This window comes from Myotis brandtii, unplaced genomic scaffold (genome assembly GCF_000412655.1).
Source record: "Myotis brandtii unplaced genomic scaffold, ASM41265v1 scaffold1704, whole genome shotgun sequence".
Classification (NCBI taxonomy): Eukaryota; Metazoa; Chordata; class Mammalia; order Chiroptera; family Vespertilionidae; genus Myotis; species Myotis brandtii.
Genome location: NW_005356277.1, coordinates 139,203 through 163,070, shown reverse-complemented (window position 1 = coordinate 163,070; position 23,868 = coordinate 139,203). Strand labels below are relative to the sequence as shown.

Genomic DNA, 23,868 nt, shown 5'->3' with positions numbered 1-23,868 from the left:
TCGATGATGAGAGAGAATCATTGATCAACTGCCTCCTGCTCGCCCCCTACTGGGGGTCAAACCCGCAACCTGGGCATGTGCCCTGACTGGTAATTGAACCTGTGACCTCTTGGTTTATAGGTTGAGGCTCAACCACTGAGCCACAATAGCCAGGTACAGTATTCTAGCTTTATTCCAGCTGTGATTGATAAAATTTAAATGTATTAATCTGTAAATAGTTATGTTTTCTATTAAAATTTTAAAGGCTACCTTATATGCCCCTTTTTAACAGTCTTTTATATGTCTCTGAGCATTAACTTTTCTTTATATTTTCATGGCCTAAAAGATAAGTTGAAATCAGCGGCAAAAGCACTGAAACTATCTTTAAGTCCAGTTTCTCCTCAGATATATTTATAATATAATGCCCATAAATATAGATATATGTAAATTTCCATATAAAGAAACCTATAGTTCTAAATACCTAAATGTCTCTATATTAATTAATGAATTGCATCACTAATTAGTAACCTTCTGGCCAAAATCAGGTTTTGATGGTTTCACCGGTGAATTCAACCAAATATTGAAGGAAAAGAAAATTACAGCAATTACCTAAAATCACATCCAGAAAAAAATCACTTCATTTTATGAAGCTGGAAATACCCCAACACCAAAGCCACCTAAAGATATTATCCAAAAAATAAACAATTTTTAAAGTGCTGACTATGTCTCAAAAATATTTCTCATGAACAGATGCAAAGATATTTGATAAAATATTAGGAAATTGAAGCTAATAATTTATAAAAATAACTATATAGCACAACCAAGTGGTGTTTATTCCTGATTTGCAAAGCTGGTTCAACATTCAAAAAACAATCAACAAAAACAACCTAGAACATCATCTTAAGGGAGAAAAATTCTATTCATCATATGAATGATTAAAGAAAAATTTTTAAAATATGTTTTTATTGATTTCAAGAGAGTGTTTGAGAGAGGGATAAAGAGATAGAAACAGCGATGAGAGAGAAACATTCATCAGCTGCCTCTTACACGCCCACCACTGGGGATCAAGCCTGAAACCTGGTCATATGCCCTGACTAGGAATCAAACCAGTGATCTCTTGGTGCATGGGTGTATGGTCAACCACTGACTTATCCTGGCTTGGCAAGAAACATCTTTAAAGAAAACATGGCACATATTTATAACAACACTTGCAAACAAGGAATAGAGAACTTTCTCAAGTTGATTTAAAAATAATCAAATCTACAACTAAATATCTATATATATAAAAGCCTAAGCAACCATTTGACCATTCGACCAGTAGCTATGACACACACTGACCACTAGGGGGGAGGGACTCAACTCACAGGCATGAAAACATGGAACAGACTAATTAATCTCAGAGGGAAGCGGGAAGGGGGAGGGCAGGAAGAGATTAACCAAAGATGTTATATGCATACTAGAGGCCTGGTGCATGGATTCGTACACCAGTGGGGCCCCTAGGCCTGGCCTGCAGGGATGGGGCTGAAACCAGCTCTCCGACATCCCCCGAGAGGTCCTGGATTGCGAGAGGGAGCAGGCCAGGCCAAGGGACCCCACCGGTGCACGAATCTGTGCACTGAGCCTCTAGTATGCATAATAAAAATAACCCAATTAAAATTTGAGCAAAATATTTGTCTATACACCTCATAAATATAAAGATAGAAAATAAACAGATAAAAAGATACTCAACATATATTTCTATAAAGAATTGCAAATTTTAAAAGTGCAGTAAGATTTCACTACCTACCACTAAAAATGGTGAAAATTAAAAAAAAGTAAAGCAATACCAAGAATAGGTGAGTATGTAAAGCAATAGAACCTTTCATTATTTTTGGTGGGAATGTAAAATGGCACAGCAACTTTGGAATAAAGTTTAGAAGTCTCCTACAAAGCTAAAGATAATCTTGCCATAAAATCCAGCAATCACACTCCAAGGAATTTACCCAACTAGTTTGAAAACTACATTCACACAAAAACTTGCACATATACATTAATAGTATTTTTTTCATAATTGCCAAGAATTAGATGCAATGAAGATGCCCTTCAACAGATTAATGATAAAAGACTATTCAAATTGTGCTATACCAATTGTATATAACACAATGGTTACTATTCTGCATCAATAATAAATGAGATATCAAGCTATATAAAGATGTAAATGAATTTCAAATGCACATTGCTGAGTGATTTAATTTAGAAAAAGCTAATCTGAAGAAGATTCATATTATATTATTCTAGTGATATTATATTCTGAACAGAGCAAAATTAAAGAGACAGTAAACATATTCATGTTTACCAGAGGAAAAGGAGTGAGGGTTGTTAAATACGGGGGGAACATGGGAATTTTTAAGTTGGTGAAATATTCTGTATGATACTATAAGGGTGGGTGCATGATACTATACATTTGACAAAACCCATAGAATTATACAACTTAATGTATGTAATTTTAAAAATACCATTTACTAGTAGGAGGATCCCAAAATGAAATGCAGATTTTGACAAGTACAGTGCATTATAAATATAGGGGGGAAAGAACAACCTTATTAAAGTGGATGGGGGGAAATGTATTAACCTAAGTAACTTTGGGAATGAGTGGAATTGAGAGACGAAAGGCAAAAAATAACCATGCATAAGCACTGTACCCCAGTGAATAAGTTTTTCCCATGGGGATTATAGGTTAACACTGCTAATACATATGCATACTGTTATTAAATAGTTATGCAAATGGATGGCATATAGTGGTGGCCGGATTTATTTTTTGGGAGGTGGGGGAGGGCAAGATTAAATCTTTATACAATTAAAAAATTCTTAAAGAGATTTATTTTTACAATCTATTTGAGATTTTCAGATCAGTGCCAACTAGAAATTAGGAAAAATCTCCATATATGTCAAAAAGACAAAATATAATTTTTTAGAAAATATATTTTTATTGGATTCAGAGAGGAAGGGAGAGAGAGATAGAAACAACAATGATGAGAGAGAATCATGGATTGGCTGCCTTCTGCATGCCCACTACTAAGGACTGAGCCCAAAACCCAGGCATGTGCCCTGACCGGGAATCGAACCGTGGCATCCTGGTTCATAAATCAATGCTCAAGTTCGAGCCATGCTGTCTGGGCCGAGTGTAAATTTTAGTAGTTAATTTGAAATGCATTTAAACTGCATTTCATAGATTCTGTGCAAGATGTGGTTAAGCTTAATTTATACTGAAATGCTTCACTTCTATAATTATGAAACTTTCTCTAATTTTAACTAAAACTGAAGCTAAAAGGTAGAAATACTTGGTTCCCATCCTGGAAGCATTTGTAAGTTAGAAATATTTGAAGCATGCCCTTGGGATGATCATCATTGATCCCGGGTATCTTTCTATAGTTATTTTAGAATAAGCTTACATTTTTTGGTATTGATTGAAGCTGTTTTAAATTTATTGATAAATTTAGGAAGAATTGACATCTTAACATATTTGTCATCCAAACCATGAATGTTATATAATTTTAAAAAATTGTCTCCTTAAATTCTTTCATGTTTTATAATTTAAATGTTTATTACTAAGTACCCCATGTTTTCATGCCATTGTAAGTGGTATTTCAAAATTTTACAAAATTATAATTTAAAATTTTAATTTGTAATTGTTTGCTAATAGTATTGATGCTTATACCTGAGCAATTAATAAGCTAAATGATTGCTTCTAATTTTTATTTTTTATTTTTCTGTAACTGTTCAGGTAATTCCTAAATAGTAACGGTTACTTTTTCATTTCAGTATTACTTTTTTTTTCTTGACATATTAAGCTTGTTAAACCCTCTAGCAAAATTGATGTTAGTTGATGTTTTTGCCTTTTTTAAACCCAAGAATCAAACCTTCCAGTGTTTCACCATTCAAAATGATATTAGCTATAGGTTTTTCATGGATTCCTTTCACCAAATGAGTAACTTTTATTTTTTTGCCTAGTTGGTTAAAAGGGTCTTGTTTTTTACTCTCATATATGAATGCTGAATTTAATAACTACTTTTTCTAATTCTATTATGATCATCTTTTTTACATTATTTGTTTATATAATGAATTACAACTTTTTGACTAAAAATTCTAATAATCGCTTCATCAATTACAGCATGGAAGCACCCATTTCATCAAAAGATGGCTATAACCACAGTCTTATTAAAGTGAAAAAGGGAAAAGTAACACCTACAGAATGGGACTATGCTGCACAGATGAGCTTCATAAGTGGATATCCTCTTGACCATCATATCCAAAGTTTCTTACATTTCAATTTCTTGCCCTTTATTAAAATAACATTTTGAGGGTTTCTCTTATGTACCTGATCAGCTCAGGTACCAAGGTAACTTGAAAATGTTACACAAGTTATGGTTACTGGGAGGGTAACCAGATGAGCATTTCACAAAAGAGTGAGCTAAAGATGACCATGAACCATTCTACCAGCAGAAAAAAATTCTTTCTAACTTCCACAATTTCCATGGAATATTAAATGAGATAGACAATAATTTTAATATCTCTGGGAGTTAACTAGCCTCAAATTTCTTTCATTATGCTGTTAAGAGTTTTACTGGTATGCTATTACACATAATGATATTCAGCCATCCTTTATGTTTCCCCAGAAATACCAAAGAAGACAGTAGAGCATTTTCTAAGAGTTCTCAGGAAGATGTCCTGTCAATGACACTGCCTCACATCCCTCTGCCTTCCTTCTGCTGGGTATACCAGGTCTAGAAGATTTTCATATTTGTATTGCCTCCCCTTTCTTTGTTGTTTATTTGATGGCACTTGCGGGAAATATTAAGACTGAGCAGAATTTTCATCAACCCATGTTCTACCTCCTGGCTCTTATTTCCTTTATTGATCTAGGCCTTTCCACTTCAACCATCCCTAAGATGCTGGCCATCTTCTGGTTTAAGGAGATAGGCTTTAAAGGCTGACTCATCCAAATGTTCTTTATCCATACCTGCACTGGTATGGAATCTGTTGTACTCTTGGCCATGGCAATTAACCACTTTGTCGCCATCTGTGATCCACTGAGATATACTATTATTCTCACCAACAAAATGATAGTCACCATGGCCTCATTTGTAGTGAGGAGGTCAGTACTGTACTCCTTGTCATTCCCCTCTACCCTCCTCTTAAATGATTATCCTTCTGTAGGCACTACGTTATCCCTCATACCTACTGTGAACATATGGGAATTGCCCGTCTTGCCTGTGTTAATGTAAGAGTCTACATCACCTATGGCTCATTTTCTATTGCTGCCCTCATCTTCAACTTAATCCTTTTTGTCCTCTCCTATGTTCAGATCCTATGAGCTGTTTTCTGTCTTCCTTCCAGAGATGCCTGACACAAAGCACTTAGTACATGTGGTTCACATGTATCATTTTAGCCTAGTGTACTCCAGCATTTTTCTCCTTTATGACTCATGGTTTGGTAGAAATGTCCCTAGCTACATTCACCTACTCCTGGCCAGTCTATATGTGGTGCTCCTCCTTGTTTCAATCCAGTCATTTATGGGGTCAAAACAAAGCAAATTTAGAACAGAGTTGTAAGAATATATGTAAAGAATGTGTGACCCAAATGTATTTGGAAATTGATATTCTTTCCAGGTAATATTTAGCTTATACATCTCTCAGGGTGCTCCAAAATGAGACTATGTAAAAGTCACTTAGGCATTACATCAGCCTTTATTAGAATCTCTTAAACTCAGACTCAATGATTCCTTTATATAATTTGACTTTCAATCAATTATACTGCTTTTTCTCACTGAGAGTGACTGAGGACAGTAAGGCTAAGTAAAATATGTAATGAGATTCTTGAATGTGTATGGGTTAATGATGTTCTCCATGTCACTAATATTTGTCTATTCTTTTGCCACTACCATACTCTCTTAATTATTGTGGTTTTTTAGTAAGTCTTGAAGTCCAGTTATGTCAGTTCTCAAACTTTATTCTTTTCCTTCAATATTGTGTTTGCCAAGTTGTTTTTTTTTAATTTTCACATAAATTAAAAATCAGTTTTTCAATATTCAAAAATAATTTGCTGGGATTTTTATTGGGATTATGTTGAATCTACAGACTGATTTAAGAAGAATTGACATATTGACAATATTGTCTTCCTAACTATGAACATGTGATATTTCTCCATTTGCTTATTTCTTTGATATATTTCTTCAAATTTGTATAATTTTCCACATATTGATACTGTACATATTTTTAAAGATTTATACCTAAATATTTTTTAGATGCTAATATAAATTGTATTATATTTGTAATTTCAAATTCCACTTCTTTATTGTTGTTGTATAGGTAAAAGTTTATTAAAAGTGTAAAAACTATATTAACTTTGTATCCTGAAACCTTGCTAACATTGCTCACTACTTCTAGGTAATTTTACTTACGATAAATGTAGGCCCATGTTCACACCAAGTCTTGTACACAGATATTTATAGTTGATTTACTCATAATATCCCAAAATGGAAACCAACACAAATACATAGCATGATGACTTGATGGACAAATTCAGACACATCCACATAATATAATACTATTCAGCATTATAAAGGAATAAACTAAGAATACACAACATATATGAATGAATCTTAAAATAATTATGCTTAGTCAAAGAAGTATATACCAGAAGAAAAGAGACATATTATTTTATTACATCTACATAAAATTGTAAAAAAATTAACCTAGCAGATATAAGCAGTAGTTGCTAAGAAAAGTAGGATGGGTTTAGGGAATGATAATAGGTATGCATTTCATAGGTACATGAGGAAATTTGAGAGGATAAAAGATATGCTTATTATATTTATTATGACAATTGTTTCATAGTTGAAAACATATGGCAAAATACATTAAACTATTCAATTTAAATGTGTTCACTTTGTTGTATGTCAGATATTAATAAAGTTATAAAAACATATTTTTTAAAAATCCTCAATGACTGCCATACTTATTCACAATATAAGCCAAAGGTATTAGTGTTTCCTAGCTATTCTGTATGTTGGGTGCCTGAAAATTCCTTGAACTTTTTGTCCTATTATTCTCTTTGTACATTATTCACAAACTATATTGCCTTCGTCATTTCTTTCAGATTTTATGAACAGTGAAAACAGTGTTTTTGCCTATTTCCTCGCCCTAAAATACTCTTTTATCAGAGATTGCCTTGTTAAAACCCTTCATTGCCTTTAAATACTCTCTCACATATCATCTGCCAAGTGATGCTTTTCCTGACAACTCTAAATATAAAGATACCCTTGTTAGCCTAGGTAGCTAGATATTAATAAAGGAAGAGAGCAAAGATAATCAGACATTATTAATAAACTAGGGGGCTGAATTGGACAGAAAGCCTGCTTCACTAGAAAGTAGCAGTATTCATATAGGGTCCAAACTTATTTCCTGAGTGGGGCAGGAAAGATCATTACTGGTCATTAGCCAGGATTATTGAGGGAGAGAAAAAACAACAAAGGGGGAATTCTCTGCTGGGCACATGCTAGTAGAAGCCAAGAGGTACTTCTACTATGAGGCATGCATAATAGGAGCCAAGATCAGACCTGTCTAGCCTGGGAAAAGGATCAGATTAGATAAGGGACAGAGAATCCCAGAAGATCTAGAAAATGGATTGGATAGGGGGAGGGCCCAACACCAGCCTTCAAAGGATTAGGAAGTTGATTGGTTAGTTTGAAAGTGCTCGTGGTCTGCCCAAACCCCAGATAATGTAATACAAGCTTAACAAAGGCAATCTCTCTCTCTCTCTCTCTCTCTCTCTCTCTCTCTCTCTGTCTGTCTCCCTGTAACACATGTTCATTCATGTACTCATGTGCTCCCATATTCTCTTTCTATAACAGCCATGCAGGCCTAACAGCCAAGTGCCAGCTCCAAGCAGGAGCCTGGGTACTGAAATGTAGTGTCAGGTGGAGTGCAAAGACAAAGCTAGCTGGACAGGGCCAGAGGCTGAATTGGATAAGCTTTGGCATGGCAAAGAATCTCTGAACACTGGCTCTATTTCTGGGCCTGATAAAGACAATGCTGGACTTTTTCCAAAGTGGAACTGACAGAGATGAGACACCAGGAACCCGGGGGCAGCCTTCTATTTCTATTCCAATATATCTTGCAACTCTGTGAAAGGACCCCATTTTCATCGGCCACACCTTCCACCACGTACACAGCACTCCGCTCATTCCCTTTCCTTTGTTCTTTAAACATAGCACTTGTTTTTAACTGTTACACTATATTTATGCTTAAAACTTTGTGTGTTAAGGTAGTCCGGTGTGGTTAAAATGCAATGAGTCTACTACAACTAATCTCTTCCACAGATTAAGACTAAAATCTGGACAAAATACAAAGAAGTTACCTATAAAATTAGAAAATCAGGCAAGTTGAAACAGGGAGTCAAAATTTGAAGAACTGACTGGTATCATGTATAGTCTAAAAAAAAAATGTTCCCCTATATTCTTTCCTTCCACTGGTTAAAGAGCAAGCACCCAGCAGGGAAATAGCAGGTTACACAAGCAACAAAAGGAAGGAAGGGAGGGAGGGAGGAAGAGAGGGAAGAAGGAAAAAAGATTTGGATTTAGAGATTAAGTGTAAAATCCCTATTTTTTCCCTTTTTCCTCCATTTCACTAACTATATCAAGTAGAAATAGTCTAAACACATTGATTTATGATGGAGCTAGTGAGATCAGATAAAAGAGAAGCCAGCTACTATATGTTGTGTACAAAACCCCACTTTATATATAAATATGTAGTTAAGTTAATTTGTCAGGCAAACAGTATTTAAAAGAAACCAAAGTGGCTGCATTAATATCAAACAGAATTCAGAATAAGACATATTGTAAAAAATAAAGATGGATGTTATATAATGATAAAAGAATCACTTCTTCAGGAAGACGTAACAATAAAGACATATTGTAAAAAATAAAGATGGATGTTATATAAAAGAATCACTTCTTCAGGAAGACGTAACAATGCTAAATGCACATGTACCTAACTGCAGAGCTCCAATTACATGAAGGTAAACAGATGGAATTAAAAGGAAATACAACCAAATCCACAGATATATTTGGAGAATTCAAGATTCCTTTTTCAGTATCCAATAGAATAAGTAGAGAGAAAACGAAAAATCAAAAGGTATAGGATGTAACTGAAAAATGAATTAGACTAAAATTTATAGCATTAAATACTATTTAAAAGGCTATATATATATACATATATATATGCCCAGCAACCAGAATGGCAGAACGACCAGAACGACCGGTGACTATGACATGCACTGAGGCAGCCAACCAGCCTGATCTGGGGCCCAATCAGCCTCTTTCCTCCCTCCCCTCCAGCCAGCCTGGCCCCTGATTGGCCCCCAACACCCTTATCAGGGGTGGGACTGGGCGGTCAACCACCCGTGGACCCTCCCACACACCAACCCGGCCCGATGGGCCCTCATCGGGGCAGACAGGCCAGATCCCAACTTTGCACAAATTCGTGCACTGGGCCTCTAGTATGATAATAAGTATACATTACTTTTACTTACCATCCTTTAAGAAATTTTTTAAAAATCAGTTATAAACTCCACTAGAGGAAGTAATCTTTTGTTTATTATCACATCCTTTAAGACTAGGTAAGTGCCTGGTACATAACGATGATTGCCAAAATCAATGCCATCCTTTTATTTTACTTATTGCAGGAACAACAGTTCTGCTTCTTCAAATTTCCACAAGTTTAAATGATGCCCAATGTTCACACCAGCAGTGTGAATAAGTCATGTTACAATCAGTATTCATTCTCAAGGGGTTCCCTAAAATGCGCCCTTCTCATCAGTTGCTAGGTGGAAAGGATATGGCTGACCACACATTTTTCTCTTTTGCTCACTTCTCTTTAGCTTTCCCTTATGGTTATAATGAGAGTACAAATTAACCAAATCTTGATTGTCATCTGAATTATCTATTTTCAATTTTTTTGGTTAATTCCCACCTGATAACATATTTTCCATTGATTTTAGAGGTAGGGAGAGAGGGAGGGAAGGGGAGAGAGGAAAAAAAAATTGATGTGAGATTTATCCATTAGTTGCCTCTGCACACACCCCAACTGGGGCTGGTATTGAACCTGAAACCTAGGTAGATGCCCTTGTCTGGGAATCAAACCCTCAACCCTTTAGTGTGCAGGCAGATGCTCTAACCACTGAGCAACATTGGCCAAGGTGAATTATCTACTTGTAGATTCTTCCAATTTACAAAGCAAACAAAAAATACCAGCCACTGTCAGAAGGATGCTTTTATTTGATTAACCTTATAAGATAAACTAATGTGCATGCTCTGAAAAGACATTGAACAAATACATATTCAGGGAAGGAATGATATTGAAATAATCTTACCTTTATTAAGTGTTGAAATATGCTAGAAACAGTGCTAAACACTTTGCAATCATTAACATTACACAGTTATTACATTTTTCTCTTTTATAGATATTTAGATAGATTAAATTATATATAACTGTAACATACAAAGGTAGTAAGTGGAAGAATTAAGATTGTAATTCCTGATTTTGCTGATCCTATAATCCAAAAAATTTATATCCAAGAAATTATTGGAGGAGGGAAATAAGGAGAAAAGTAGGGCCCATAAGTCTCAGTTGGTTTTAGTCATGAATAATTGTAGGACGGATTTTCGGATCTGTTTGGTCCTTACTCCATAGATAACAGGGTTCAGCATAGGGGGTACCAACAAGTACATGTTGGCCAGCAGGATGTGGGTGTGGCGTGGTACATGCTTGCTAAATCGGTGGGTGAGGAAGGAGAAAAGAGCAGGGATATAGAAAGTAAGGATGACACAAACATGAGACCCACAAGTACTGAGAGTCTTCAACCTGGCATCTTTAGAAGGGAGCTTGAAAACAGTACGGAGGATCTGTATATAAGACAGAGAGATGCATGCCACATCAGTCCCGACAATTAAGATAATGACTGCCAGACTATAAAGACTATTGATGGAAATGTCAGCACAAGCCAACTTCACCACAGCCATATGCTCACAATATGTATGGGGGACGATATTGGTCCTGCAATATGGCCACCTCTTTACCAGAAAGGGATGTGGTGTCATTAGCACTAGCCCACGTAGAAGTGCCACTATGCCCACCTGAACCACCACAGAATTTGTCAGAATGGATGAGTGTCTCAGAGGATTACAGATTGCCACATACCGGTCAAGTACCATGGCCACGAGAAGCCCTGACTCCACCCCAGAGAAAGCATGGATGAAAAACATCTGAGTGAGGCAGGCATGGAAGTTGATTTCATGGTAATTGAACCAGAACACAACCAACATCTTGGGAAGAGTGGAGGTTGACAAGATGAGGTCTGTGATGGCCAACATGGAAAGAAAATAAAACATGGGTTCGTGAAGAGCAATCTCAGTTTTGATGATAAAAAGGATGAGTATGTTTCCCATGAGGGCAACAACATACATTGAGCAGAAAGGGATAGATATCCAAATATGCATGTCTTCTAGACCGGGTATGCCCATCAGGATGAAGACACTGGGATTGGTGAAGGCCGTGGAGTTCAAGTCAGGCATAATGATTCTGACTAAATGAAGACATCTCTTTCACTCTTTTGTCCCTGGTGTAATCAAAGGCACATATATTCTGGTAAATACACAATATAGAATTACTCAGTGTAAAAATACAACCAAACAAATTTTAATTGCTCCTTGGTAAGCGTCTCTGAAATTAGAATTATTTCATCCCTCATTCCCAGATATTAAGAACCAGTTGGAGTAGAAACTATCTTCTCTAACTGCTTTGCCTTTGGCTCAGCACCTGATACTAGGTGTTCCCCTTCTGTCTATGAAAGCCAGGCTAAGTGAACATCCTGAAAAATAACACCAGGCAGTGGGAAAAAACTTTCATATCACCTTCATTGAAAAGTACTCCTCCAAAATAATTATGGACTTTGAGAGTTTTGCATGAGTTATACTCTAAATCAATGATTTTCAACCGGTGTGCCACAAGAATTTTTAAAGCATGCAATACATGACTATGTAGTTAGGGGTACTGACAGCTTTTTCCTTACATTGTCAAATAAAAGAATGATAACAGCCAAAATGATGATAGCCTTCCATGTGAGTGAATCAAAATTATATTTATATATATTTTGTCAGACAGGCAATAGATACATTTTTTGATGTTTCACAGATTTTTCATAATTAATTTATGTGTGCCATGAGATGAAAAAGGTATAAAATCACTATTCTAAGTAGATATTTATGAAAGCAACATATAAAGGAATAATAAGCTTTCCATATTTACAATATTTTTAATGACAAAACTTTTTGAAATGTTCCTCCCTAATGAATTTTGGCCATAAAACAAACAGCATCTAATCACCTAAATAGCTCTAAAACAGGAGAAAGGCCATTAACACACCCAAAATGTATGCTGCCTGGATTTTCTGGTATCCCTAGAAAAATGTGACTTGAAAAAATATCCATATTTTATGTAATTAGATATATAATTTAATATATATATCTTTTTTTTATATATATCCTAAATATATATATCCTCAAAAGAGTAATCATTAAATATTTCTTTTTACCAAATTTATATTGAGATGCTAACTACAGTACAGGAGCTTCTCATAATACCTAAGAATTCGGAATACACTATACACTTTGGGAAAGAAAGACTGGTGAGCTCTAAATCAATCAAGTAATCAAAAATGGGGGTTTTCCCACACCAACATGTGATTACAGGACACCAGCTGGCTCAGTCATTTGCTACTTTTTGTGTCATAATATGTAACACAAAAATGTTAAGTGTCCAGTTGCTGATTTATATAAAATATTATCAGGTCACCTTTATCATTTTTAATTTATAAAATAAGAAACATACACTTTATATAAGCTAAATTTCTCCTAAGTCACATAATCAGCATGTGCTAGGATATAATACATCCTGATTCACTCTAAAACTTCACCATTGTTCCTCTACCATATGTAATCAAAATAAAGGGACAACTGATGGTAATGTTTTTCCCAGGTCTTATCCTGAATGATTCTCATAGGACACTGGGAAGCAATAAGGACATATGGTCTTACTTATTGTTTCATAAATATGGTGTTATGGATTAAGATGGTTTATAGAAAATCCATAAAATAATCCTAAAATCTTTCTATTCCAACATCTCAGTTGATTTCATTGTGATGGTCATTGTGAAACTAGTGGTAAGCATTTTATTTCTGAATGAATTATTCTTAACCCCAGAGGACACATTTGCATCACTTCCTTTTCCAAAGTTGGTACCAGTTGACTGGTGCAATGACACATCCTAGAGGATGGTTAAGGAAAAACTCAAGAGCATCCTGATCTAACCTTACAAGTGGCTTGTTCCATGTGGCAGAATTCCACTGATTTACCTGTCAACACGAGACAGTCCAGAGAAATCTCTAACTTATCTTCAGAGGCACCACACCGTCAGCCTTGCTGCATCTTCTCAGTCTATTTGCTGCACAGCTGAGTCTCAAGAATCCACAGTAACTTTAAATGTTTATTTCTCATCTCTATGAAGCTCTTCCTCATACCAGGAGGCTACAGTCTCCTCATTATTGCCTCTCATTTCTTTGGCTAAATATCCATGAGTTGTTGATGACTCCAGATTAATTGTGTTGTGTTGAATCAAAGCCAGGAACTCAGTTTTTGAACCATTCCCTGTATGGAAGGTTCATGCAGGTTTTATAGCCCCACTTGGGGGGAAGTCCCAGGGGCTCAAACTCTGCAACAGATGCTTCTTCACCTTCTGAGAAGTGTGATACCTGCGGGAGAACACATTTTCTCTATCCCATGACATCATTTGGTAATGAAATTTGATGTGCGCGAGATTAAAGGAGATTTTTAAAGAAACAGGTTATTTACACAAGTGGCTCTGACCCTACTAGTTCAGTTAAAATTAGTTCAATTAAATCTAGTTCAGTTAAAATGAAGGTTGTAGTCATATAGGGGACTTAGCAAAGAAGGCAGCTCAGAAAGAAAGTAGTAAACTAGATTCCTGTGATACTGTCAGACTTAACATGCATGGTTCTCTCTCTCTTTCTGTGTATAAAATAATCATGTGTATTCAGATATATGTAGTTCTATACACATATATAAACACATTCATTCACACATATATGCATATAAATATATAAATATACACACATACATACTCATAAAAATTATTGCACCTATACAAAGCATGGTGATATTATATATTATACACAAAATAGATATACACACCTATATGTATTTGTGTATGTGTGTGATTATAAAAATTTGATGTTCAGTAAATATTTATTTAATGCCTAATATGTACTTGAGTCTATGTTAAATGCTTTGGAAAACAGCCCCCAATTTGGTTACTGTTATAATCCATTTTAGTTAAGGGTCTTTGAGAAACAATGATAATGGTCCATGAAAGGAGATAATTCTTTCATACCATAACCCTTGATTTCTGTAGTTTCTTGGTTTTACTCTCCTCCTGCATCTCTTACCCTCTGGTGACCAGAGGTCTTATAGGTGCTTTCTGCTGCCCATGAATAATTGTTCCCTTTGGTGGCTTTGAAGCCAGTGGCCTAAGCTCAGACTTACCCAAATTAATTTTGGTTTAGCATCAAGGCCCAACTCAGCACTTTCTTCTACTTCACAAAAATTCAGTGAAACTGGATCATACACTTACATGTAAAATTCAAAACTAAAAAACAAAGATACAACATAGGAGAAAAAGTAGATGAACTTGGGATTAGCAATGATTTTTATTTATTTATTTATTTAAGAGAGAGAGAGGAATGGAGATAATGAGAGAGGGAGAGAGAAAGAGTAATTTATTGCTCCACTTATTTTATTCATGCATGGGTTGTTTCCTTATGTGCCCTGACTGGGGATCGAACCTGAAACCTTGGCTTATCCAGAGGATACTCTAACCAACTGAGCCACTCAGTCAGGGTGGCAATGATTTTTTTAATACAACACCAAATACATTACATGAGAAAAAAATAATGATAAGTTGGACTTCATTAACATCTGCTTTGTGCAAGAAACTATTGAAAGGATATGACAATTAGTCACACTCTGGGAGAAAATATTTACAAGGACATATCTGATAAACAACTCATAAAAATATAAAAATCTTTTAAATACAACAAAATAAAGAACCCAATTTAACAAGCAAACGATCTAAACAAGCAACTCACCAAAGAAGACATACAGATGGCAAATAACATGTGAAAATATGCTCAGTACCATATTTTATTAGAGAATTGCAAATTAAAACAACAGTGAGATACCACAACACCTCTATCAGGATTATCCAAGACAATGTCAACACCAAATACGGACGAGGATGTGGAACAACAGGAAATCTCATTCATTGCTTGTGGGAATGCAGAATCATACAGCTACTTTGAAGGACAGTTTGGCAGTTTCTTACAAAACTAAACAAACTCTTACTATACAACCCAGCAATCACACTCCTTGATACCCAAAGGTGTTAAAAACTAGTGCCCACATGAAAATCTGCACATGAATGTTTATAGCAGCTTTATTCGTAATTACCAAAACTTGAAAGCAACCAAGGTGTCCTTGGATGTACTGCAGTATAGCCAGATAATAAAATATTATTCAGCCCTAAAAATAAATGTGCTATCAAGTAATGAAAAGATATAAAGGAATCTTAAATGCATGTTATTAAATAAAAGAAGTCAATCTGAAAAGACTACATACTGTTTGTTTTCCAACTTAGTGACATTCCAGAAAAGCCAAAACTATAGAGACAGAAAAAGAAATCAGTGGTTTCAGGGACTGGGGGGAAGAAATAATGAATAGATGTAGCACAGAAGATTTTTACTGCAATGAACCTCTTCTGTATGACACTATAATATGTTATGATATATTTGTCAAAACCCACAGAATGTACAATACCAAGAATTAACCCTAAGTAAACTATGGACTTTGAGTGATATTGATGTACCAACATAGATTAATTGATTGTAACAAATGTGTCATCTTCCATTTTCATGTGGGATGTTGATAGCAGGGGAGGCTGTGTATGTGGGGTCAGAGAGTATACAGGAACTCTGTATCTTCTTCTCAACTTTACTATGAGCCTAAAACTGTTCAAAAAAATAAAGTTTTTGTAAGTAAGTGCATACATAGATATACACATACTTACATAGATAATTAAACATTTTACAGAATGAATGGAATGTTTAGTAAAAGAGAATATGTTGAATAAGTTTTAATATATCTATATCATGTAATAGTTTTTGAAAGTGAATAAAGATTGGATGTTGGAGTTACCCTTAACATTTTCAAAATTATAAAGTAAAATTTAAGTGTAGAATACATAAGTTCATTTAAATATATATTTCAGTTTCTAAAAATTTCAAAACCACTTACATTTGCCTGATCCTAAGATTTTCTTTCAAATACAAGTAAAGGAAGGATGAAAAGTATAAAAAGATAGACAACTTGGTCACACTGGTGAACCTGAGAGAGGTCTTTGATAGTATATAAGGAATGGAAGAAGCAAGTAAAAGTTAGGTAAGAACCTAGTGTCAAAAAGTAAATATGAACTGTCCACATTATGGAAAATTATATAATTCATATATACTCAAACCATAGTTTCATGAAAAGAAGACTACAAAATTCCCACTGTGATTTTGGTAAGTATATTCAATTTATATTAAAAATTTTTTTCCTTTACCTTTTCAGTGCTGTTCAAATTTTACAAAAACAAAATAAAAATTCAACAGCATAATCAGAGAAAATTTATAGTCACTGTCATTATGAATAAATTGAGATGCTCTATATCATATAAAGTCAAGTTAATAACAGATGCTGCAGGAGGTGGGGAGCGAATTGGAGGAGGCGGTTATAAGATAAATAAGTTCTAGGGATATAATGTACAACATGAAGACTATAGTTAACATTGCTACATGGTATATTTGAAAGCTGTTACAAGAGTAGATCATAAAAATAAATTATTTCTCATCACAAGAAGAAATTACTTTTATTTTTTATTATTATCTATAGAGACTAACTAAACCTTTTGTGGTGATCGTTTCACAATCATGTAAATCAAACTATCATGCTGTACACCTTAACTTACACAGTGATGTATGTGGATTATTTCTTAATATAACTGAAAAAAAAAAAACATGCTGCATTTATCTGCAAAAGTAATCCTAGTTGTTCTTACAAAGTTTGGAAAAGAAAACTTATAATAGGTTTGTGTTCTGGTGAAGGATGTAGTTCTCCTATTTTACAAAAGAATCTACTCCCCTGGAGGTCTAGGAGAGCTTTGACAATCCCCAAGGGGCAGTTTGTCACTCTACTGCTTCTCAGAAGGGAGAATAAAGCTTTTCAGATATTGTTCCTATATGTGTTTCCTTATGAGCATTCTGAATTGGGAACTTTGTCTTACAGTTATTTCAGTAGTAATTTTACACTTGGAGAACAAAAACATGTTTGTGGTTTTATGTTTACTTTTATGTAAATATTTGGTATGTGAATTACACAATTTTAATAAAACCATAGCTTTCGTTATATCTAATTTGAGCTTTCAACTTCATGTTACAGAATGCTCCTTAAAGATATTTCAATGAAAAGCATTATAAAAATATACAGATTTGTATGTCAATTTATACTTCAGAAATCCATGTATTTGTCATATTTATTTTTAAAAAACTTGTCTGAATGACTAAATGGTATTTAAAATGTCTGGTACTTTTGTCCAAAATTTTATCTATGGGAAACTGTCAGCCATCCATGTTAAGAGTTCATAAGAAAGTAATTTAAAATTTTATATTACTATGGTGTCTGTGTGTACCATATTTCTAAATATTCAGTATTAAGTTGATACTTTTTTTAAAAAAAGTATCTTTAAAAAAAGTGACTTTACTGCAGAATATTCTTGTTGGATGGGAAAGTTTATGCAGATTTCCATCTGACCACTATAACTTTCCATTTCTTTTTCTTTTCTTTTGTTTTATATTTTTTCCAAACTAAGATTTATTAAGGTATATGCTATTATTAAGACAAAACATCTCCTAAAGTCTAGCTGTGGCACATACTAAGTCAGTGATGGCGAACCTTTTGAGCTTGGCGTGTTAGCATTTTGAAAAACCCTAACTTAACTCTGGTGCCGTGTCACATATAGAAATTTTTTGATATTTGCAACCATAGTAAAACAAAGATTTATATTTTTGATATTTATTTTATATATTTAAATGCCATTTAACAAAGAAAAATCAACCAAAAAAATGAGTTCACCTGTCAGAGGTTCGCCATCACTGTACTAAGTTATATAAAACCTCTACATTACTTAGAAAACTCAAAGACTTCGTTACAAGCTAAAGTATTTTTAAATACCAAAGAATATTTGATAATCTAAGTCTCAATCATAGTCCCAATTTCTTTAAAATGAAAAGAGATTTAAAATTTTCAGATACATACTTTGCCCATGATTATTATTCTACTTTTAGTTCCTAGATCATTAACTGTTACAAGCAAGAAAAAAATGCTGTCTCTCTATAAATTTGTACTGACACCTATATACCACTTATTCAAGGTCAACGTACATATCTTAGCTAATAAATAATAGACTGAGCAAGTACTTGCCATTAATATATATTCTAGTTTTGATTCTAGGTTTCTAGGTACTGGGCAGACATGAATTAAGAAATGACCCTATACTGAATATAGACATGTCTCTCACAAAATAGCACACAATTGCCAGGGCTACTTTATTTCATATATTAACCATACTCTTTAAAATAAATATGACACAATTTTTACCTGGAAAGTTTCTGTCTTCTCAGATAATATAGATTTACTTGAATATAAACAAGACTATAGTTCCATGGTAACACCTGTCTTGCTGATTAATTTTAAAAAAATCTTACAAACTCAAACATACATATTTGTGAGTACTTTAAGAATATTTTCCCGGATAATTTTGGTTTTAACACCATAGATGATAGGGTTCATCATAGGAGGAATCAGAAGATAAATGTTGGCTATAAGGATGTGGATGTGTGGAGCTATGTTATGACCAAATCTGTGGGTGATAAAGGAGAAAAAGGCAGGTATATAAAACACTAAGATGACCCAAACATGTGAGCCACATGTGCTCAAGGTCTTGAGTCTGGCCTCCTTTGATGGGAGACGAAACACAGCATGAAAAATGAGAATGTAAGAGCAGATTATCATTATGAAGTCCAGCCCACCAGTAAGGAAGGCAAGAATTAAGCCATATAATCTGTGGACCCTGGTATTAGCACAGGCCAGTTTGATCAGGGCCATAAATTCACAGTAGGTGTGGGCAATGATGTTGGTTTTGCAATAGGGAAGCCTCATCAGTAAGAAAGGATGTGGAGTCAGCAGGATAACGCCACGTAGGACAATAGCCAGACTCAAAGCCATGATCACTCCATGTGTCAGGATGGTGGAATGCCTCAGAGGGTTGCAGATGGCCACATATCGGTCAAAGGCCATAGCCAACAGGAATCCCGACTCCATGGTGGACAAAGAGTGGATGAAAAATATCTGGATGAGGCAAGCTTTAAAGTTGATTTCTCTGTCATCGAACCAGAAGATACTGAGAATCTTGGGAACCACAGTGGTGCAAAGCATCAGGTCATTCACAGAGAGCATGCAGAGGAAGAGATACATGGGTTCATGAAGACTGGGCTGTGTCTTGATGATGAATACAAGGACACAATTTCCCATTACAGCCAGGAGATAGACCAGGCAAAAAGGGATGGAGATCCAGACATGAGCAGCCTCCAGCCCTGGGATTCCAAGGAGGAGGAAAGTAGCTGGGTGGACATTGGTTCTGTTTGGAAATAACATTTCAGAGTCGCTAAACCTGCTCTAGCCTAAGTGTTGTGAAATTATTTTCAGTAGATTGAGCAAAACATATATTCTCTGTTTATACCTAAAATACGTGATACCTATTCTGACAATCAGTGGTAGGAAATTTTGCACCTGTTTCAAGTATGTGGTGAAGAGATGTAGAATTAGCCAGTAATATTTGCTTTAAACTCAAAATCCAAAAGTTAAAAGAAAGAGTAGACTCTATCTTAGGGAAAAGAAAGAACAGGTCATATATCTCATTTCTGCTCCACTATATAAATACCACTTAATAAGTGCTGCAATATAACATGTGCTTATTTAAATGGCTTATAATTTTATTAAACATATAAATTAATAAGAACAAAAGAGGCTGATTTTCAATTGAGAATTAGAAAGTTATTGCTCTGATTATGTCTCCAAAGCATATTTTCACCTATGAGGCCCATTTATTTAACTTCATTAGAAAATTATTTATATATAAGCCCATCATAATATAAAGCACATTGCTATTTTAGGTTAAAAACACTTATTAAACCTAGTATAAGTCAATTTATGTGAATATGATCAGATTGATAAGCAAAGACAAATTTGAATATATGGACCATTTAAAGAGAGCATGGTTTTTAGTTTTACTTGATCTCTATGTTACTATCACATTATAAAGTATAAACTAAGCATCCAGCCATATTTCCCAGACACATCTCCATAGTGGTGTCCTAATGTGCACTATCTCAGTATGACTAATTTCATTCATCATTATTCTATGTCTTAAATATCTTTACATCTCCAAAATATTTTGTTCAGCTGTTTATACTAGTAAGTCCATAAAAAGTTACTGAATGGCTGCCTTTCTTTTACCCACCCTGTGTCGGATACCCTGTAAATGGCCTTACAATGTAGCCACTAAAATATTCAAGGCTGGCACTGCAAGAGAAGTGTCTGAGCCTGCTTCAGCCCTATGGCTGGAGTCCATTTGTTGCTCATTATCTGTGCTGCATAGAGTGTTAAATATTTTTAATTCCTCTCCTGTTTTTCTTTCCACTAGCAATGCTGCTTGTCTCATGTAGTCTTGCTACCTCTTCATCTGGCTGGTCTTTTTGCCTGGGTTGCACTCTTCTCTCAGAAGGCTATAAGACAAATCAGTTGCCTCCCACTTCTTCCTCCGGTGCCTACAGGTCTTTCAAGTGGGTTATACAAAATGAATGCCTCATGTGAATGCCTGTCAATGGTCATAAATGAGAGTACCTTTCTTTGTTGAGGATTCTCGCTGATTGGGCAGATGACATCCTTTGAGGGTTTTGCAGCCACCAGAGGACTAGCCTCAGGAACTAATAATTAAAAAGTCCCTGGGAAGGCATTAGGGTCATAATGGTGATTATTTACTTGTATTTTGGTGAGAGTAAACATATACTGATTATATAGGCAAAAAGTTCTCTTTGCAGCATGAAACTGATTTAGCTTTCCATAGTCCCACATTTTTCAACAGTAAAATTATGAGTCAGTATGGTTTAGAGCAGTGATTTTTTTAACATTTTTCATCTCATGACACACATAAACAAATGACAAAAACATATTTTTTGCTAACCTGACAAAAATAGGTATGATTGCGATTGATTTGCAAAAAATAAAAATAATTACCTACACTTTTTGATCCAAAGTGATTTTTTAAAAAAAATCAGGTGTCTCTACTTATACATTGGGATATCAGGTACCAAATATCAACAAATCAGACACAACCTTCTTCTGCGATGTGACCAATAAGAGACATCTCTATTTTATGACCTGTTTTTATGGTTCAAGACAGGGTATTCACACCAGAAGGCTATTGTTGTGTTGGCTCTTGTCATTTTTTATTTGACATTCTTAAGGAAAAGAGGTCAGTTCCCTGACCAAATAGTCAGGTATTGCATATTTTAAAAATTCTTGCAGCACACTGGTTGAAAATTGCTGGTTTAGAGCAATGCTAATAAAATATTATCCATGCAATACTTGCCTCAAAATCACCTGATTGATCGTATTTCCCCCCAGATATTTTCTAAAATTTCATATTTCTAGATATTGTCTATTATATCAATTATCTGATATTATTTTCTTTAAAAGGTGGATAATAATATCTACTTTTCAGGAGTAGATTATTGTGTAACTGCCTACTTGTACTTCTTAATCCCTTTGAAATAAGTGGGAAATTATCTACACAGACAGAGCTCACTGTGCCAAGTATCCTGACAGACTTAGTCTGACCACACAAAAGGAGCAGAGACTCAATCACTGTTGCAGGTCTTAAGCCTGCTACCTGCTACCTACTTTTCTTCAACCCCTGAGGAACAAATTGAGATTTGCATTTGATACTTCAAAGTATATAATGGGAAATTTTGGAATTTTATTTGAGAGTTAAATTTCTTTTTCTTTATCTTTTCTAAAAAATGAAAACTGTGCCCTGTCTGTGTGGCTCAGTAGTTGAGCACTGACCCATGAACCAAGAGGTCACTGGTTCCATTCCTGCTCAGGGCACATGCCCAGGTTGTGGGCTTGATCCTCAGTAGGGGGTATGCAGGAGGCAGCCAATTGATGTTGCTTCTCTCTCATAGAGGTTTCTATCTCCCTATCCATCTCCCTTACTCTCTCTCTAAAAATCAATAAAAACATTCTAAAAAACTGAAACCTGCCCTTTTAACATCTACTTAAAGATATAATGAACAACATAAACTGATGAACAAAAGATAGATCTAGAGACATAGAATCATAGAACAGACAGAGGGAAGGCAGGGGAGGGTGGGTGGGGGTAGGGGGTAAGACATCAACTTGTATGCATATAAGCATAACCAATGGACACAGACAATAGGGCGGGGGGTGGGATGAAGGCTGGGGCTGGGAGGCAGAGGCAGGCTGGGAGAGAACAATGGAGGAAAGGGGACAAATGTAATACTTTCAACAATCTATATATATAAAGAGCCAGGGTCTATAACATCCAAAACGACCAAAGGCTCAACCGAACACTGGAAGTTAGTTCTGCAGTAAGTGCTGTGGGCGCCGCAGTGACCCAGCACTGACTGCCGAGGGGGCTGTGGGACAGGCCCGGAGGGAGGCCCAGAGAGAGAAGCAGTGTCTGATCCGCAGCCCCCATGGCAGTCAGTGCTGGGTCGCTGCGGTGGAAGTCAGCACTGATTGCTGCTGCTGTGGGCGCGGCTACCCAGCACTGACTGCTGAGGGGGCTGTGGATCAGGCCCGGAGAGAGGCCTGGAGAGAAGCAGGGTCTAATCTGCAACCTCAGTGGCAGCTGTTGATCAGCTCTTGCATCTCTTTCTCTCTGGGCCTCACCAGCAGCCTTGTTGATCAGCCCCGCTTCTCTCATCAGCCCCGAAATAGGCCCAGAGACTCTGACTGGCATAGAAACTGACCAATCAGAACCAAATCTGGGTGAAGTGTGGAGCTAATGGCTGCCTAGGAGGCGAAGCTTTTGACTCTGACTGGCATAGAAACTGACCAATCAGAACCTAATCTGAGTGAACCACAAAGGCAGAACCTAAGGTGGGGGCTGAGGAGGAGTTTTAAGGGCAACAGCTGTTTGGTGTAAGGAGTTAGAAAGCAGTTCATTTTTTAATGATCGGTTTGGCAGTATAGTGCATATGGCTGGCTATTAGTCCAGATATAGGATATGTGTTTTTGTCTGCCAAGAGCATCTCCTCCTGCTGAAAAGGCTCCCCCACCCCCTTTTTAAGCAATCCTAACATTTATTATCATATCGGAAGTCTTTGTGATATACCTATGGTAAATATTTCCAACTGCCTTATCCTAGAACATAGTTGCTGAATGATTTCACCTTAATCATGAGAGGTAGGTATAAAACTGGTAAATATTAAACTGCTTTATGAGGGTGATTCTAAAAAGCCCTAATGCTTTCAATAGGAAATACAGGTTATAATAATAGAGAAAAACATTGTCATTTACACCTGAGAGCTAATTTTTT

The 23,868-nt window shown here is 35.6% G+C and overlaps 2 protein-coding genes and 1 pseudogene across 2 annotated transcripts; 1 reads left to right on the top strand and 2 right to left on the bottom strand.

The window, feature by feature from the left end:
• The first annotated feature begins 4,130 nt into the window (after positions 1-4,130).
• LOC102250908 lies at positions 4,131-5,557 on the top strand (annotated as a pseudogene).
• Positions 5,558-10,642: 5,085 nt separating this feature from the next.
• LOC102250610 (olfactory receptor 52E4) lies at positions 10,643-11,590 on the bottom strand. Its single transcript, XM_005863052.1, has one exon. The coding sequence runs from the start codon at positions 11,588-11,590 to the stop codon at positions 10,643-10,645; it is 948 nt and encodes a 315-aa protein (XP_005863114.1).
• Positions 11,591-18,953: 7,363 nt separating this feature from the next.
• LOC102250301 (olfactory receptor 52J3) lies at positions 18,954-19,898 on the bottom strand. Its single transcript, XM_005863051.1, has one exon. The coding sequence runs from the start codon at positions 19,896-19,898 to the stop codon at positions 18,954-18,956; it is 945 nt and encodes a 314-aa protein (XP_005863113.1).
• Between the last annotated feature and the right edge of the window lie 3,970 nt (positions 19,899-23,868).